Below are 19,153 nucleotides of genomic sequence, written 5' to 3' on the forward strand. Positions count from 1 at the left end.
CTCTCGGGTCGCCCCTGCAGGCAGGACAGGCTCCTCTCTGCAGTGTCCGCTCAGCTCCTGCTCCCAGGCGCACCCTGGGCCTTCGTGGGCATCAGCTCGGTCCTCTTGGCGGCGGCCGCTTTGCCCCTGGCGAGGCGCAGGGTGGCTGGGACAGGTGGGCCCTCTCTGGCCAGGCTTCTGCTTGACAGCAGCCCCCCTGGCTTGTTTCCAGCCCTAGACGTTCCCGCCGCATAGAGGGGCCACACCACAGCCTGTGCGAGCCGGAGAGGCCGCTGTGCACCTGCCTCCACCTCCCTCTCCTTCCCCGCTCACTCGGGGGCCAGGCTTTGGCCGGCCTCTCTCGGTCCGCTTTCCCTTGTAGCTGATGGTGGTGAAGCGTTTCCAGCTCTGCCTCCCGCACCGAGTGACGCCAGCACAGCGTGTCTCCGCCCCCCCAGGCACTCTCTGCCGGGCCACAGCCCGCTCTTGCTAGTCAGCGCCTGGACTTCCTGGCTCTGGCTGTGTGGCGGCCAACCCTCGTGGTTTCTCCTCTTCAGCATCGTCCTCCCGCTCCTTCTCCTCCCCTTCCTCCCTCGAAAGGCTCGTCCCTGGGGTCGGATTCCGGCCGACCTCGCACTCTTCTTACCTGGTCCTCTTCGGGAGTGACGGCCTCACGGGATCCTCCCGGGGTCCTCTTCCTGCAGTTCCTCCCTCCCTGTGCGCTCTCCTGGGTTCCTTCCCGGCCTCCGCGGCCTCTTGCGGTCGGTTGGCCCGATTCTTAGTGCGCCTGTGCTCTGTGGGCTGACGTGCCCGGAGGGCACTCCTCCTCGGTGCAGTGCCCTCTTCATGGCACAGCAGTCCCTGACTGGGTCAGAGGTGTGTCCTGTGTGCCACCACTGTGTGAGCAAACCTGAGCGTGTCAGGTACACTTGTCATACCTTTACACGCCGCACACATGTACTGCACATAGGACATGTGTGAGGGGGAGCTGCCTTTGGCGCTTTCTTTCCCCAGGACCAGTGCTGTCACTGGGACTGCCTCTGGCAGGAAGACCCTGCGAGCTCAGAGTCCCTCTCTGTGCATCGTTTGGCCAAACCCGCCTCTTGTGTCTGCATTGGGTGCGGAGGGAAAAGGCACGGCCCCTGCCTCCCCGCCCCCCAGCTCTAGAAGTGACAGGGCGGGGGGAGGGGGACCAAGCGACTGGGCAAGACCCTGCACGTAGAGCTGCGTGGTAGAAACGTCACACGTTCTGGGAACTAGAGACACGGAGAGGAGGGAGAGCGTGGCGAGGGAGGGAGAGCACGGAGGGACTGAGCCTGGGCTCAGCAGCACCGAGTGTAGAGGGCGGCCACGGCAGCCTCTTCCTGGGCTCAGAGTCGTGGGTCCAAGCTGGTAGCTGGTGGAAGCGACTCCCCCGCCTGTTCGACCAGACGGGGCAGGGCGGAGGCAGCCACGCTGCCTGGAACACAGGCCTCCGGGCCACAGGGGTCTCTGCTTAAAGACCGTGATCCAGAGACCCTTTTAAGAAGGGCTTCTGGGGGTGCTTTTTGACTCTAGACCACGTCCATAAAGCGAGGTACACCCCTTTCTGGTGACTGGCCACCGGGGAAGGTCAGCCTCGGGGCTGGGCTCTCAGTCATTCCCTTCAGCCAGGGCCTCGCCTGAGGTGAGTCCATTCTCACCAGGCCCTTCGAATGCGAATCTCCCGGGGCTTCGGAGACGTTACTGGGTCCTGCTGTCCCTAGCGAGACGTTAGTGGCTCTCGCTGGAGGAGACACTTGGCAATGTCTGAGACCTTTGGGGTTGTCACAGCTCGGAGACGGTGCTACAGGCATCGAGGGGGCAGAGGCCGGATGCTGCTGGTCCCCCAGTGCACAGGGCAGCCCCACGGCAGGGGAGGATGGGCCCAGTGTCAGCAGGGCCGGGTGGAGAAATGCACCCGGGAGGCCGTGTCCTTGGATTGGAAACCCCTTAGGATCTGAGGGGTGGTGTAGGGTTGGGGGCGGGTGGTTTTAAACCAGTGTCCCGTCTCCCAGGTTTTGTGGGCAGGAGCAAGGACGGGAGGCTGTGTAAGAGGTGACCTCTGCCTCGCGTCCAGGGTCCAGGCAGGGCTGGGAACACCGGCTTCCCCAGCGTTTTCCCCAAGTGGTTAGGAGGCCAGAGCGGGGAGGGCGGGCCCCAGGACCAACACCAAGGGGCCTGCCTTCCCGGCTTTTGGGTGAGAAGCCAGCTCCAAAGACGGGAAGGAGGCAGGTCTTCCCCCTTTCCCCTCAAATAGATAATCCGCCCTGGGATCATCAGGAGGCCCCTAGGGCACGGCGCTGGGATGGGGGCGGCCTGGCTGAGACAGCGCCTGCTCCTGCCTTCCTCTCCCTTCCAACCCTGCCTGAGGCCACTGTGACCGGAGGTGTCTCCTGGGGATCTTTGCAGGAATGATTACCTTTGAGAATTCCCCAAGGTCTAGTTTAATGCTGCTTCCACTCTCCTCCCATAGCCCGTATTCCTCCCCCACCGCCCACCAGTGCAAACCCACTTCATCATTAGCCAGCACCCAATGTGGACGACAAGCTGGCTCCCAACGCATCACGTGGTGCCTCCCTGCCCAGCTCCCAAGGCTGCTTCTCAGTGCGGAGATTTCCAGGAGCTTCCCGGCCCCAAGGAGGCAGTCCCCCCGAAATAGGGTCCTCCAGGCATTTGGGGCTCCCTCCTGCACCTTCCGGCCCCGGGCCATCTTCTTCTCTGGCAGCTCACAGGCTGTCATAGGATCTAACTGTGCTGCTCTGGGCACTCCGTCTGCGAGGCTCCCCAGCCCCTGCTGTGTTCCCACCGTGCTCCCACCGACAGCCCCCTTCACCCTCCTTTCTGCCCCGAGAAATCCCAGGGCAGGGGCTTGAGTCAGGCAGGCTGGGTTCCAAGCTCAGCTCCGCCACTAGTTCCAGACCCGGAGGCAAGTTTACCTCTCCGTGCAGCTCCTCATCGTCAAAGTGAGCCTTTGCTGACCGAGGTGATCCCGAGAGCACAGGCCTGGCCCCTCGAGCACAGGCTCTCTGCCACCATTGTCGCTGTGGGGCCCTCACCCCTTCGGGCTGGCCTACATGCCACCTTCTCCCCGAGCTTCCTTCATCCTCCCGCCCCACCAGTCTGTTCTTGGCCATGTCCTGGCGCCACCATCACATTCCGCCTGTGTGGGCACTGTTTGCGTTCATTGCTTTTCTCTATTTCCAGGTGGTCAGCTCCTTGAGGGCTCAATGTCAGCAACTATGAGTCTCTTCAGTTGTTTTTCTAGGTTTTTCCCCCCTGGTTCACTTGGGCTCTTTCTTGAAGGCAGTTGGTGAGTTTCGGACCAGAGGACCCCGCAGATCTATTTCGTACGAGCCTCGAACTACCCCTCGCCCTGTGGGAAAGACTCCCACTCGCTTCCCAGAGCCAGGAGGAAGGCTCCCGCCCCCGCTCTGCTCTGACTTCCCGCCGACCCTGCCCCTCTTACCACCGTCCTCCTCTGCCAGCCCTCGAGTTCAAGGGTCTGGTTTCTCTTTCGAATCTCACCGAGTTTTCTAACAACCCTGTGAGTGGGAGGTACTCCCTGGTTACCAAGGAGGGCATCCTTGGCCAATGATCCAGTTAGGAAGCGGTGTCACGGAAGTCGTCCGACTCCACAGCCACTCCAGGTCTCTGCTGGTGCTGTCGCTGGTACAGAATGCGAGGGCGGCTGTAGTCTGTCTTGTGGTTCTGCCACTCTCGGTGATTCTCAAATCTTGAAGCCATCAGAATGTTCCACCTGCCTCTCGGAGAGCAGGCCCCTGTCAGCTCCACGTGGAGCGGGCGCCTCTTTGCTTTGTCCTGAGTTTTTCTTGCTCGAGCTCCACAGAGGTTGCCTTCATGCCGCCTTTGTGATTTTTGTGTGTAATCCCCCTCGTGGCTTTCTTGAAGGGCTGGGGCTACACTCAGAGTTCAAGGTGCAGACGGGGTGTAGTTTTGTGCAAAGGCCCTTGGCCATGAGAAGTTAGCATGTGCTGCAATGACCGACTTCTCCCCTCTGTGACTCGGCGTCCTCCTCCCTCATCGAGCTGCCGTTCCCGGGCTCCTGCCCATTCTGGGCTCCTGTGCTGGTTCTGTGCGTGGGAAAACCCTTCCCTGACCACTTAGTCTGAGGTTCAGCTCTCTGGGTGCCGCCATTTGGGGAGGCACAGGTTGCCATGTCACTGGCCTCCAGGAATGGGTTCCAGTGGGAGCTCCACTCCAGCGTTTGCCCATAATTGCCCCCTCTGGCACCATCTCCATAACTGGGTTCTGGATCCCAATCCCTGGGTCTAGAGGGGCCCCTGTCACCTGCTCCAACCTTTCAGAGAAGCCTGGATCCCTGGACACCTTACTGGAAGGCCCAGGCTCTGAACTCACATCTCTTCCCTCTTTCCTTTCTTTTTTTTAAAGTATATTTTTATTGATGTCAGAGAGGAAGGGAGAGGGAGAGAGAGAAACATCCATGATGAGAGAGAATCATCGATCGGCTGCCTCCTGCACACCTCACACTGGGGACGGAGCCCGCACCCTGGGCACGCGCCCTGACTGGAATCGAACTGTGACCTCCTGGTTCATAGGTCAACGCTCAACCCCTGAGCCATGCCAGCTGGGCACATTTCTTCCGTCTTAATCTTGCTTCTGAATTTGCTCTTCTATTTGCTATAAGGGAAGTTGTCCATGAAAGTTGGAAACTTTTAATTTTAGTTTCCACAACCAGTTCCAATTCAAAAAGAGTAGCAGTTGCATCTCGCCTCCAACGCCTCTTCTCTGCCTCGCTGGACTAGTGCCGGGACCCCAGGCAACTCTTCCCTTGTTTGGGTGCAATTGTTTAGCTGCCCTGAAGCTGGCTCCTCACTCTGACTAGTTGGTGTCTTGGCTTCACGACAGTCCTGCCATCTGATAGCACCGGCCCTGGCATCGCCCGCTCTCCCCGCGCTCCAGCCTCTGCCGCGCAGTTAGATTCTCGTCCGTAAACTGCTCTGCTCACTGACAATTAATATTGGTTATTCAGCACTTCTAGCTGCTAAATATTGAATTCTGTTATTTTTAATTACGCGAGGCCCTTATTAATTGTGTTACTGAATTAGCCCTGTGCCCACTGGTTATCATAACTCTCTAATGGATCTGTCCCTGGGATACTTTTCCTTCTCACAACCACCCTCTCGGGCGTGCAGTTTGGTGTTTAATGGACATCAAGCAGTGGTGTCCCCACACCTGATGCTGTACGTGAAGCTGCCTCGGCCCCCTTGACATCTCCCCCCGACAGACCAGGGTGATTTCCAAGGCGGTGGTTGCTGCCGTCTTTGGCCAGGAGAAGAGAGAATGAATGTGGGCATAGAAGAAGCTGGTTTCTAGCTGAGGGAGGAGCAGGGATGTTAGAGGTATGCGGTGTGGAGGGGGTGAATTTCCGGTTCTGGCTGTGGGCAGTGGAGGCTCAGGGGCGGTGGTGGTGGGTACTTAATTCTGGGAGGGGGGGTCTGCCAAGAGAAGCATAAGAGAACTGGGGGTGGGGTGATTGAAGAACGTGAGGGACTTTTGGGGAGTGTGGGCTCTGCAAAGTCAAGTTAGGCTGGAAGGAGGAGTCAGCTATGGGTGGGAGAGGGGAAGGGGAGGGAGGGGTTTGGGATGATTAGATATGATTTGAGAGTGAGCCCTCTGCCAGCCCATGGAGGGCAAGGTTTCCTTTTCCTCATTCTCATTTTGGTGACAGCTCACTCTCTCTTCCTTTCTCAAGGAGGAGAAACAGACAAAAAAAAAAAAAAAAAAAAATGAGGAGCTGCCCCTCCCCGTGGTTCCCTGGATCTATCTGCCTGACCTCCATCCCCAGGAAAAGCAGACAACCATATCCCCTCCTACACCCCTTGGGAACCCTTCCCTGTGTCCCCAAATGAAACCACCTCTCATTCTCGCCACTCCTGTGATTCTCTAGGGGTGTTGGCCACCCTTCTCCCAGCCTGACAGCCAGCTGGCCCACCTCCAAACAGTTAACCCATTAACTCAACATGGTCATTGGTCAGCCAGTTGGCCAGAACCAACTTGCTCTTTAGCCAGTTCTCCGGAAAGCCATCTGGTTGACCAGATAGCCAACCAACCCACCCGTCCATGACCTAAGTCAATAGTCCATCCCGTTCTCACACCCCTTGCTCCCCTCCCTTCCTTTCCCTCAACGTCCTAACATTTCAGCCAGAAGGATGTACTAATACTGCATAAATGGGTCTGCTTCTTAACCCCCTGCCTGCCCTCTTTCACCCTCTGTTGGAAAACCCCCCTTGCCGACTCTGTGTGTGTTACTAACACGCTTATAACCCAGGGGACCAAGGGATGGGCAGGGACAGGTGGGGCAAGGTATGAGTGAAAGACTGAACTAACCTTTGTCTCATCTGCGGAATGTCGGCCATTTCTAAGTCTTTGCTTTCTCGGTCCAGTTCTTTCGTTGTTTTCTTCTCTACTAACCAAGGTCTTTAACTGTTCCCCTTCTCCACAGCAGGCTCTTCCTCCGGGAGGGGATGGGGGAGAGATATCCAGAGGAGGGGTGGGGGCGGACTGGGAGAAGGAGGGATTTAATTTCTGTGTGTGTTTGATTTCTCCTTCCCATCCTAAGGTGGGAGGGTCTGAACAAACCACCAGCTATATATGGGCATGTATTTCTCCTCCTTCCTTGAGTTTCACAGTTGGTCATTTTATTTTTCTTTTCTTTCGTTCTGTTCTTTTGTTGTCGTCTCCGTTGTTCTGTTTTCTTTGACCCCCGCCCCTCCCCCATATCTCCGGTGAAGCACGCAGGGATTGGACACGCTATGGTAAACAAACTGCATTATCTGGTAGATATCACTCTAATTGTCTTACCGTTTGGTTTGCCGTGGGTTTTTTTAACTGTTCGATTCTCCCTCTTTTGTTTCCTCCCCCTGTTTGATTTTGGTTGTTTTGCCTTCCTTTTTCTGCGTCCTGGACAACCTTTAGATTTTTGCTTCTCCTTTAGTTTTCCTCCTTCCCTTTTGTTTCTTTTTTGGTCCAAACTCAAATCCAAAAGACAAATGGAAATCGAGGAATTTGGCCTGTCCCTGCCCTAACCCCCTGACTCCTGAATTCAGATTCCTGGCCAGAGGGGCCTGGGGCAGGCCCGTGCCCATTGGCTCTGGTTAGACCAGCCCCGATGCCAGGCTGCTTATTTCTATTGCTTTGTTTTGTTCATTTCCCCCCTCCCTTGTTTTTTTTCTCTCTCTCTCTCTGATTTAGTTTCTTTCTTGGTCTCCTGAAAATCCATGGAAAACACCATCCCATGACATGCTCCGCTCTGCTCACTGTCACTCCTGGACAGGCCCCTTGAGTTGGAGGAGGGGGCTGGGGTGAGACCTCCAGTGGCAGCCAGCGGGGCAGGCTCCCCGAGGGGGGCAGACGTGGCCTGGGAGGTGCACAGCAGCCTGGGACCAGTCCAGATTGCTCCTTCAAGGCACCAGTGCATACCAGTTTGGGGCCCCACGCTGGCTGCCAGGGAAGAGGTGACATCCCTACCCTCGCTTCTCAACCTTGTGGGTTCCTGGTCCCGCCTTCCCCACATTCTGCATGGCACGAATGGTCTTTCCCCCCACCAGGGACAGCGTCCAGTCCCCCCACAGCTCTGCTGCTCTGACTAACACTGTGTTTCACACTGTCTTCCTTCCCCTCCATCTCTCCCCCTCTCTGTCCCCTGCCTGTCCAGCATGGCCTCTGCCCGGGGCTGCTTCCTTCCCTGTTGTGGGGCGAGAGGAGGAGGCCCAGCAGGGGTAAAGTTGGGGTGGTTGTCACCAAGCTCCTCTGTTTGGGTTGGACTCAGTCCCCGTGAGTGTGGGTGTGGGTGTCTGGATAAATGCAGCTGGTGTGCGTTGGTGTGTGGGTGCGAGTGTGTGTAAATGTTGGTGTGTCATGGAGGGTGTCAGTGGGAGACTGTACGCTGTGTTTGTGAGATTCTGCTGGTGACTCTCCATGTGTACGTGCCGGTGTGAGCCGGGGCCGTGTGACTGCGTGTGTGTTGAGCCTGGAGAGGGCTCTGGGTGGCGGTGGTGTGGGGGCAGGAGCCAGCCGCCTTGCGTGTGTGCCTGCAGGGCCTGCTGCGCCATCCCCTGGGATTCCCTCCTGCCTGCCAGGTCTGGGCTCTGCGGTGGCAGGCGGTTAGTCATCGCCTATTAATAATGCAGAGTGATTGAGCTCCAGCCTGGCGACCCTCCGGTGGACGTGTCTGCTCCCACGGGGCCCACGCTGCGTGGGGCAGATGCCTGGCCTTCCCGGCCTCCCAGGTCTGTGTGGCTGGCAGGCTGGCCGGGAGGGAAGCAGGATAACTAGGCTCCCAACCTGAGAGGCTCCCCCACCTCCCCAGGGGGCCCTACCTCTCAGGTCTGTGTTTCCCCGAACCCAGGTAGCCCTGTCCTCTGCTCGCCCCTGAGCCGGGGCCCCTGGCTATGGCCACCCTAGCTCTCCCCAAGCAGAGGTCTCATCTGGTCACGCCCAGCCGTCCCACGTTCAAATGGAGCCACTCGTGGTCCCAACACCACCCCTCCCAGTCTGTTCCCCAGCTGCTGCTCCAGGTTTAGCCTCCGAGTCCCTGTCAGGACCTCTCTTTACAGCGCTTCCCGGGGACAGGGAGGCGGGGTCAGCCCCGGCAGCACGCAGCACACCCGGCACCTGGGGAACGCCACCTGAGGGTGAGGGCCTGCAGACCCCCTTCCAGTCTCAGTTCAGTTAAAAATGGACCATGTGACCTGGGCTAAAGCTCAGTCATCCAACAGGCTGACGACACACCTGCGTGGCCTGTGTCCTAGGGTCCGTGGAAGGTCAGCAGGGGTAAGGCAGGCGAAAGCCCGTGTGCTCCTTAAAGGGACCTGTAACTTTATGAAGCTTATAAAACGCTAACTGAGCATCTCGGTGTTGCCAGGGCAGGGGTGCTTTGTAAGGATGCAGTTCCCTTCCCACAGCAAACCCCGGAGAGTGCTTGCTCCCCCACTGGAGACCCTATTCCCATCCCCTTAGGACCTAGTCCTAAAACAACTGCGGGAAACCCCAGAATGCCTCAGGAATTGGGTCTGGGAGGAGGAGAGACGGGGTGCGTAAGCTGGTTACGAAGCAAAGAGCCCCGTGTGGTTCCCCCCTGGCTCAATTCTCGTCTCCGAGGGCTGTGCTCCCCAGCGCCAGCATCGCTGTTGGGATTCGGGGAGCCTGAGTAGCCTTGTAAACCCCAATAAATCTGTCCCAGGGACCGGATTTTTCAGGGAAGACTGGAGCCAGAGGACAGGGCCCCAAGAAACAGGGTTTCCTGTTCTGATTCCCGGGCGTTCCTCAGCCCGGCTCCGCTAGTTCCGTATTTACTTTTATTAACTCTTTTCTTGTTATTTGAACATTCCTTCCCGGGGGAGAGGGTGAACCAGTTGAGAGGTTTGGATTAGTTGTGGTCGGGCCAATGGAAGTTTTCTTGTAAAAATAATAATAGTTCTTTGTACATATGCCAGGGGCTCTGGTTCCTCGAAATAGCTCTCACTTTTTGAATATCATTTAAACTCCATGACTGTCTAGATTGCAGGCAGAGATTACTCCCAGTTAGCAGATGGGAAAACTGAGGCCCAGAGAAAGCCAGTTGTGGAAGATTCCAGGGCTTTCATTTCGGTTGTCTCGTGTGAGCCGCAGAGTCAGCCTGGGAGGAGGGCGAGTGGTGGGAGCTGTTAAAGCCCTTTGACAGCTGAGAGTCAGAGAGGAAGGACAGATTGTTTTAGAAAACGGTGGAGGCTGAAGGACTCAGGATTTCTGTCCCTCAGCTTTTTCAAATCCAGATGCCAGGACGCACTGTGGGGCTGTACCTGCTGCTGGGCCATCCTCCTGGGGGTCTTTCCAACCAGTCTCTCTCTTTAGCTTCTCCCCACCCCAGACAGATGGCTAACCGTCAGCATGCAGCAGGCCTGCACACCTCCCTCTGACGCCCTCCCCGGCCTCACTCTGGCCCCACCCCGTCAGTTCCGAGTGAGCCACCCGTGGCTCCTGGAGCCCTTGAGGACCTGATGACACAGAAATGGCATCTCCCAGAAAAACAAAGTGCTCAGTGATTCAGTTTTGCCTACACCATCACGGGGCTTCCTGACTCCCCAAGGCCCATTCAGCCCACCCACCGTTCAAAACACGTGCCCTCACTCCGTCCTATTTTCCCCCCAATGAGCCCCCGTCCGGGAGGTTGGGGACTGTGTGATCACAGCAGGGAGCTGAGAAAGGCTCTGCCTGGCCTGCCTTCCTGGGGCATGGCCCTGGGGGAGGGGGCATTTGTGGCCAGGGCCTGGTTTTACGTCCTACCAGCCAGCCTACGTGCAGGGAGCCGAGCAGAGGAAGGCGAGGTCAGTGGGGAGGGTGGAGAGCCCACCCAGCGGGTAGCCCATCCCTTGTAGCACCTCTAGCCACCCTCCCCGCTCCTGGGGAATGAAGCTGGGGCTGGGCGGCTGGGCGCTGGGTTCCTGTGTCTTCTGTGCTCCCCGCTCTGCTCCCTGGCTGGGCCTGGCTTTGGGGCAGAGCTGTGGCTCCTTCCTTCGGGCCTCCTCAGCCCCGCTCAGGCCCGCCTGTCTGTGTGGAGTGGACTGGCTGAGCGGGTGGTCTGGGTTGGGTGCCGAGTCTGCTGTGTCTTGGGGCCCTGGCCGTGGTCCTGCTGATGGAAAGGATGCTGGTAGTGGCCCGTGGAGACGTCCCCCTCTGCCGTCAGTGGGAGGTGTGTGTGAGCAGGTGTGTCTGGGGTCTGTGATGAGTGGTGTGGGGGGTGGGCAGAGCGCCTGGGCCACCCTCTGGTGGGGAAGGTCTGAGTCTCATGTCCCTTCCTTTTCTTTCTCAGCCCACAGGGATCTGTCCTAGTGGGGCCCCTCTCCCCTCCTCTGCTGGAAGGAAGCGTCTCCTTCCTGTACCCCTCAGCTCTTTTGCCTCCATCTCTGCTTCCCCCTATCTCCCTGGCCTGGCCAGCATGCCTTCTCACGTGGCTGTGCTCTCTCGTCTCCTGCTGGGCCCGGCCCCACCCTGGCCCTCTAACCCGCATGTGCCCTCGATGCAGTGGCTGTTCTGTGTGGCATGCCCCCCTGCCCTCCTCTCCGCCGGCCCTACCCCTTCCAGAAGCTGTGCGGGGGGGCTGGGGGGCAGGGGCATCCTGAACCCCCAGGGTGGAGGGGGACAGGGGACTGAGTCCCCTGTTTCCTGCTTTTACTAACAAACCCACCATTTTTGTGTCTGGACTTTGATTTGTCTGAGGAAACAGTTGGGTTTACTAATCTGTCATCTCCCTCCTTGCCTTCCCCAGAGACCTTCCTCCATCCCCTGCCCTTGGCTTCCTTTCCACCAGCGCCCGCCCCACTTCCTCTACTCCCCCCCCAGGCTGCCCCCCTTCCTCCGTGCATCTCCTGATGCTCCCCACCCTCCTACCCTCTCCTCCACCCCCTGGGCCAGGGCTGCTCCACAAAAATAGTTGTGAATTTGGGGCACAGATAGGAGGGTGATTAAGGCCACCCTATTCTACCAGGGGGCACCGCGTGGCAGCGATTTGCATAAGGCTGTGGGGCAAGGTCAGATTTGTACCCCGTCTGCAGGGGAGTTGAGGAGCCCCCGCCCCCCAGTCAGGTCCTTATAATTCTGAGGGCAAAGGCAGGTGAGCTGGCCCAAGGGACTGGGCCCAAGAAAGCCCACAGAGGGAAGAAGATGCCACGGCTGGTGCCCGGCTTCCAGGGCGGGGGAGGGGGACAGTGCAGTGGCCCGGCGGGCTGGGAACGGAGTGTAGTGATGGGGCCAGACGAGCCTCTTCCTGGGGGGCTTTGGGGCTGGGCAGGCCCTGCCCCCCCGCCCCCCGAAACAGGGGTGCCTGGTTAGAGCAGTCTTGGAGGACTGAGGCCCTGCCCACCAAAGGCCCCCGAGGCATAGGATGTACAGGGGCACACAGGCCGTGGCCCTGACTCCTGCGGTGACTTGGTGTTCGCCTTCAATGACTGTGATGTGTCTCTGGGCCTGACTGGGATTAGGGGGTTACAGGGACATGTCAGGCCAGGTGCCCATTTTTTTTTTTTTTAATATATTTTTTATTGATTTTTTACAGAGAGGAAGGGAGAGGGATAGAGAGTTAGAAACATCGATCAGCTGCCTCCTGCATGCCCCCTACTGGGGATGTGCCCGAAACCAAGGTACATGCCCTTGACCGGAATCAAACCTGCGGCCCTTAAGTCCGCAGGCCAACGCTCTAGCCACTGAACCAAACTGGTTAGGGCGCCCATTCTTTTTTAATTAAAAAAAAATTGTTTTATTGATTTCAGGGAGGGAGGGGGAGAGAGAGAGAGAGAGAGAGAGAGAGAGAGAGAGAGATCAATGTTGAGAGAGAATCATTGATTGGCTGCCTCCTGCAGGGAGCCCACAACCCGGCCATGTGCCCTGACCGGGGATTGAACCGTGACCTCCTAGGTTCATAGGTCAATCGCTGAGCCACGCCGGCCGGGCTGGGTCCCATCTTCAGGAGCTGACTGTCTATTTGGGGTGGCCAGGTGTAGGCTCAGGAACTAGCTAGTGGCCCAGTTCCGAAGTGCAGGTGGAGGGCAGGAGGGAACAGAGTTTGCCCCAGGGAGACCCCTTCACCTGCCACCCCGCCCTGTCTTTTCCACCCTTTCAGCCCAGTCCCCTCCTCCCCTCCCTCCAGCCCCTCTGCCCGGTCTAACCTTGTCTGCATGTTTTTGTGACTAATACTTTGACCCTTCCCTTTTCCACCCAGACCCCCACTTCCCAGCCTTGGGTGGGATGGAGGGAAGAAGAAATAAACAATAATGACCAGCGCTCCCCTCCAAACAAGACCCAAAAGCTTTCACACCTTCCCTCCCGAAGAGATACCCCTTATCATCTGCCCTTGAACCTAGTTCCTCCAGCACAAGGTTTGATGGTCCCCAGGAGGGGGCCCCTGCGCCCTGGTTTTGCTCAGCTCCCCCCACACTGGAGGGCTCCAGCTCAGCAGGAGGGGTCCGGGGGTCCTGTGGGGTAGTTCCCTTTGCTCCCTTTTGCTCATGTCCCTTAGGAGTTCCTAACACCACGCCTGCCTCACGACCATGGACTCTGGAGACCAGTCCCTGGAAGGTGGCTGGTGGCCTGTGCAGGTGGACTGGTACAGGTGGGACCGGAAGGCCCCAATCTCCAGACTTTGCTGGAAAAGGGGGTGCTGAAACACTTTAGGGGAGTGGGAAGTGGGGTGACTGCCCTCATTTCCCAGCTGACCATCCTAAACTACAGCCTTCCTGGAGTGGGGGATGGGGACGGGGGGGAGTGTCTCGTGGTCCCACAGACCTCGACTCTGCCCTATGGACTTTCCAGGGGCCAAGTTCGACATTGGCCTGGGGAGGGGGTAGTCTGAGAGTTCCCTGCATTGCCACCCCCACAAGGTCACTGCTTCCCCCAGGCCACGGCTGCCCCTTCTCACCTCCTTGGAGCACCAGGCGCTCCCCATCCTTGAGTTTCTGCCTGACTTTCCAGCCCACAGTCAAGGCATCCTGAGGTTAGCCCTGTCCTCCTCTGCTCTCTAACCCGGCCGGCTCCCTATAGTGTGATGGTGGCATCAGTGGGGAAGGCGAAGAGGGAAAGGCAGACTGATGAGTAGGTGCAGTACCGCCCTCTCCTTGGGAGACAGAGGGTGACCCGAGTAGAGGGATCTGGGCGTACAGAGACTCAGGAAAGGGCGTAGTGGGCATCGGCCCTGAAGGATGCTCTGTCCCCGCCCCTCCCTCCCTCCCCCCAGGCTCCAGGGCTCCAGGAATATCTCCGTTCTAGTTCCTCACGCCCTTGCTCGCTGCCACCGCCCTACTGGCTGAGGCTGGAAGACCCCTCAGCGCCCGGAGGGGGAGCTGCAGGGGAGTTGGAGCCAGCAAGAAGGGCGGGGACTGGGTCCCTGCCAATCACATGCAGGTCCAGGAGCACCTTCAGGAGGAGGGGCATGAGGGTGCCCTTCACATCCCCCATCCTGGAGCCCTGACCTGGGGTTCCCACTTCCATTCGGAGCCACTTCCAGGAACTGGTTCTGGGGGAGCGCTCCAGCACCCTCAGGCCTCTGCCTGCTGAGCTGGGCCCGGGGCAGGCCTGAGCCCACCCTGAGACCATCCAATCTTGTGCTGCCTCCTTCTCCCCCTCCCCCCGCTCCCCCCACTGTTCCTCCTCCGAGACAAGCAGACATAAAAATGGGGGGTCCGGCCCCCTCCCCCACTGCCCCCTGGCCCCTCCCTTGCCCAGCCCTCGACTCTTCCCAGGGAGTTGATGCCGGTTGTCTCCTTGTCTCTCCCCCTCCCGCCCTGGGCTGGGCAGGTGACCATCTCGGTGGACGGGATCCTGACCACCACAGGCTACACGCAGGAGGACTACACCATGCTGGGCTCCGACGACTTCTTCTACATCGGGGGCAGCCCCAACACCGCGGACCTGCCGGGCTCGCCCGTCAGCAACAACTTCATGGGCTGCCTCAAGGACGTGAGTGGGGCCGGGGAGGGCTGCGCGCCCCGAACGCTCGCTGCCTCTGTGATGGGGTCTGCGCGGCCCAGCCACCCGGCCTCTGTGCTTCTGGTCCTTCTCTTTTCAAAACCCCAGGCCGTCGGCTCCGTCCAGAGGCTTCTCTCTCACGGCCTTGGCCTCGGAAGCCCCGTCCTCTCAGGGGACCCTCGAGGCAGCTGCTGGATGTGAAGCCTCCGCCCCTGTGGCTGGGTCCCAGCTCTTCTGCTCTCTGCTCTGTGACCCTGGCCAGTCCCCTGACCGGGCCTACTCTTCGTTTGCTCATTTGTAAAACGAGAACCTACTCCTTAAGGGGGGGTGTGAGGAGCAGAGGGGAGTGCAGACTAAGAGGCTTGGAGAACTGGGAAATGTCAACCAGGTGGTGGCCCTGACTGGCTGTTGTGACAAATGGGCGTCATTGTAGAGCTGGGCAGGAAGGCAGGACCGAGAGCCGGGGGCAGGGGAGCGGCTTGTTCACAGCCTCTGTGTGTGGTTCTAGAACAAAGGCCACGCCAGTGGTCTGGTGGAGTGGAGCAGGGCACCCAGGGCTGGGTGGCAGGGCCCACAGGGCTGGGCAGGAGGGCCAGGCCCCAGCAGCTTCGTGTCTCCTGCCCTGCCCCTCCCTGCAGGTGGTCTACAAGAATAATGACTTCAAGCTGGAGCTGTCCCGCCTGGCAAAGGAAGGGGACCCCAAGATGAAGCTGCAGGGGGACCTGTCATTCCGCTGTGAAGACGTGGCTGCCCTGGACCCCGTGACCTTTGAGAGTCCCGAGGCCTTCGTGGCGCTGCCCCGCTGGAGCGCCAAACGCACTGGCTCCATCTCCCTAGACTTCCGCACCACGGAGCCCAACGGGCTGCTGCTCTTCAGCCAGGGCCGGCGGGCCGGGGCCGGGGCTGGGGCCGGCAGCCTCGGCGCTGCCCAGCGGGCCGACTACTTCGCCATGGAGCTGTTGGACGGCTACCTCTACCTCCTGCTGGACATGGGCTCCGGAGGCATCAAGCTGCGGGCGTCCAGCCGCAAGGTCAACGACGGCGAGTGGTGCCACGTGGACTTCCAGAGGGACGGGCGCAAAGGTCGGGAGCCCTCTGGCCCCTTCTCCCTCCCTGGCCGCTCCTGGTCCCGGCCCTGACATCCTCCCAGGCCTCTTCTGTCCTACAGTTTCCTGAACTCCTCCTGCATTTTCCCCCACTGGCCTCCCTGCCCTGCGCTGTCACTCCTGTTCCTGGGGGGTGGAGACCTGGGGTCACACCTCTGCCCTTTCACTTACTGTGTGGGTAACGTTAGGCCCATCACCCAACCCCTGAAGCCTCACTTTCCTCATCTACGAAAGGCGTCCCTGCATCGGGGTCATCGAGAGGGGAAAATGAGAGGGCGCTGTAAAGGCCTTAGCACAGGGTCCCCCACAGAGTGAATATCTCACTCCCCTAAAAAACTATTCCCAACCGTGCCTGCCTCTGTCTAGATCCATTCGACTTTCTCTTATTAATTCGCTTTAGAAATATGTACTGAGCGCAGCAGCACTATGCAGGGCGCCGTCCAAGGTGCTGGAGCAGAGGGCGCATGAGCTAAAGACTTTGCTGTCACAGAGCTGGTCAGGGGGGTCAGTGGGGTGGGGGGAGCTGACGGTGGCTCCAGTGAGGACCCCGCACAGTGACGCAGCAGAGCAGGGAATGCCCAGGGCAGGCAGGCGCTGTCTGGAACCTCCGGCCGCTTTAGCCACCCTCTCCTCCACTCGTCCCCTGTCCCCCTTGCCCGCCCTCTTCTTGTCTTCAGCCTAATTCACCTTGTCGAACGTGAGAGAATTATCTGTGAAAGAGAGAGCTGGTGTTTGTGAGAGCGGACATATTATCCAGTGTAAGCTCCCATCCACGCCAGCTAAGGTGTCGCGCTCCCCGCTGTCACCGCGCTGGCTGTGCGTCTCCGTGGAGTGACGGGGCTGCCGTGGCTCCCGGGAGTGTCCGCTTTTCATGGGCTGTTAGCTGTGCCTGCCTCTCCCTTCCCCGGGCTTCATGGTCAGTGGGCCCACCCCCTCGTTTTGTCTCAAAAGGCCCCACGGGTTCTCCCGGGCTCCTGGTGTCCACACAGGTGGGCAGTAGCCCTTTAGGTTGGAAAGCTGCCTGGATTCCCGGCCTCCTGCTCGCCTTGGCCTCCAGGAAGTGGTCTCCGTGGCCTCACACGGAGCTCAGAGCCCACCCACACGGTCTGGCTGGCCCCGGGGCCACTGCCTTGACCAGCTTTGGCCATGCCCAGTGGCCAAACAGCACGCATGCTTGAGTGGTTATTCCAGCAAAGCCTCTGACCTTCCCCTGGTTTCAGAGAAATTGTAAATTATACGTAACCTGAAAGTTACCGTTTTAGCCATTTTAAGTGTGCAGTGTAGTGGCACTGAGTGCATCCCATCATGTCACCCCCACCCCCACCCATCTGCAGACCGTTTCCTTTTTCCCAAACTTAACGCCAGTCCCCATTAAGCAGTAACTCCTCCCCCCGCCCCCCGCCCCTGGCAGCTGGCATCCTGCTTTCTGCCCCTATGAATGTGACTACTCCAGGGACCCCTACAGCTGGAATATGCAGCCCTCGTCCCTTTGGGTCTGCCTCATGTCACTCAGCAGACTAGTTTCAAGGTTCCTCCACGCTGTAGCGTGTGGCATCATTTCTTCTCACGGCGGAATGATATTCCATTGCATGTTACATGTCACACCTGTTGACGAAGGTTTGGGTCATTCCCTTTCCGTGTTTTAGGGCGACCTGGGGGCCAGGCCTATACTCGGTTTAACTTCCTCTTGCTCGGTGGCCGCTTTGACACTCCTACCTGAGCCCGAATCTCCCCTAGGATAACCGGTCTCCTTTCCAAAGCACTTATTCAGAAGCTCTGCACCGGCGCCCTCTCCTGGCTGCCAGCTGGCCTCGCAGGCCCCAGGAGCTGACCTGCCGGCCCATCTTGTCCCCCAGCCACAGAGGGGCTCCAGGCTGGGGTGGAGGAGGCTGCCCTGGGGGGTGGGGGGGTGGGGGGGGATGGGAGGTGTACTTTGGCTCTGTGCCTCCCCTGCCGTGGTGCTTCGGGCAGGTTCCTAGTTTCTCTGAGGCCTGCCTGCCATTTCCTAGTGGGGCCATGAAGGGCCACCTTCACAGGGGACCGTGAGACTAAGTGATATAACATGTAAAGTGCTAAGGGCCTGGCACGTGGTCACAAACGCTCAGTAGATGTTAGTGGGGGAACCTTAGATGCAAGCCTTTCAGCCTCCTCAGGGGTCTGTGCCTCTAGTTCCTGGTTTAACGGACTGGGGTGGGGTGGGGTGGGGGGGAATGACCCGTGAATGATCCAGCCCTTTGGGGGTGTGTCCACCTCCTGTGCATCCTCCAAAGACTCGCTCAGGTCGGGAGGGAGGAGCCTGGACCTCACACTGCAGCCGGGCTGGGACGGGCTCACGTGAGCTGATGTTGGGGGCCTTTGTCAGGCAGTGTCTGAGCAGGCGAGCGAGGCTCAGCTTCCCCCAGGGCCACGCAGGGGTGGGTGGGAGGTCCGGCTGCCAGGCCGCCACCCTCTCTGGCCTGTGGCACCTCTCCGTCCGGCTGCCCCGCTGAGGCTCACTGTTTGGTGACCCCTAGGCTCCATCTCGGTGAACAGCCGCAGCACCCCGTTCCTGGCCACGGGGGAGAGTGAGATTCTGGACCTGGAGAGCGAGCTGTACCTGGGCGGTCTCCCCGAGGGGGGGCGTGTGGAAATGCCGCTGCCCCCGGAGGTGTGGACGGCGGCGCTGCGGGCCGGCTACGTGGGCTGCGTGCGGGACCTCTTCATTGACGGGCGGAGCCGCGACCTGCGGGGCCTGGCCGAGGCACAGGGGGCCGCGGGCGTGGCCCCCTTCTGCTCCCGGGAGACACTGAAGCAGTGCGCCTCGGCCCCCTGTCGCAACGGGGGCGCCTGCCGCGAGGGCTGGAACCGCTTCGTCTGCGACTGCGTGGGGACCGGCTTCCTGGGGCGGGTCTGTGAGAGAGGTGAGGCTGCCTTCACCCCGGTCCCGCTGCCCAGCCCCGCGGCCCCTCCTCGGCCGGCCCTGCCTGTCCTCCTGGTAATGATTCTCTCGTCTTCTGTCTCCCTCCACTGGCCTCTGCCCGCCCTGCTCCCCTTTCCCCTCTCCCCACCCCCCTCTCCTGGGGCAGAGGCCACGGTCCTGAGCTACGACGGCTCCATGTACATGAAGATCATGCTGCCCAACGCCATGCACACGGAGGCGGAGGACGTGTCGCTGCGTTTCATGTCCCAGCGGGCCTACGGGCTCATGATGGCCACCACCTCCCGGGAGTCGGCCGACACCCTGCGCCTCGAGCTGGACGGGGGCCAGATGAAGCTCACGGTCAACCTCGGTAACCACCCCCCCCCCCACGTGCTCCTGTCACCCCCGCCTCTGACTCACACCCCCTCTGTCCAGAGAAGCTGATGGTGGCCCCGGCGAGGGTTTGGAGGCGGGAGGGTGAGAGCCCCGTGAGGACGCACTGTGGGGGCACCCCGTGGCCACACCACCGCCTGAATGTGCTCACCTGGTGTGCCCTCCCACGGTGCTCACCTAGGCCTTGGAGGGCTCTGTCCTGGGCACACGCATAACAACAGCTCATTCGTGGTTGTCGCCTCACCCACTTGCTCATTCACGGCTCATTCACTGGGGA

General features: G+C 59.8%; 1 protein-coding gene across 22 annotated transcripts in view; it reads left to right on the forward strand.

The window, feature by feature from the left end:
• The window catches only part of NRXN2 (neurexin 2), a 106,165-nt gene that overhangs the window by 34,943 nt on the left and 52,069 nt on the right, over nt 1-19,153 (forward strand). For 10 of the 22 annotated variants that reach the window (XM_036326762.1, XM_036326776.1, XM_036326773.1 and 7 more), the window contains 5 exons: nt 6,774-6,818; nt 14,308-14,469; nt 15,117-15,561; nt 18,098-18,484; nt 18,650-18,853. In XM_036326762.1, the coding sequence (XP_036182655.1) occupies nt 6,774-6,818; nt 14,308-14,469; nt 15,117-15,561; nt 18,098-18,484; nt 18,650-18,853 (1,243 nt within the window). The remainder of the gene's footprint in view (nt 1-6,773; nt 6,819-14,307; nt 14,470-15,116; nt 15,562-18,097; nt 18,485-18,649; nt 18,854-19,153) is intronic. The other 12 variants (XM_036326764.1, XM_036326765.1, XM_036326771.1 and 9 more) reach the window with 2 other exon arrangements.

This window comes from Myotis myotis, unplaced genomic scaffold (assembly GCF_014108235.1).
Source record: "Myotis myotis isolate mMyoMyo1 unplaced genomic scaffold, mMyoMyo1.p scaffold_m19_p_10, whole genome shotgun sequence".
NCBI lineage: Eukaryota > Metazoa > Chordata > Mammalia > Chiroptera > Vespertilionidae > Myotis > Myotis myotis.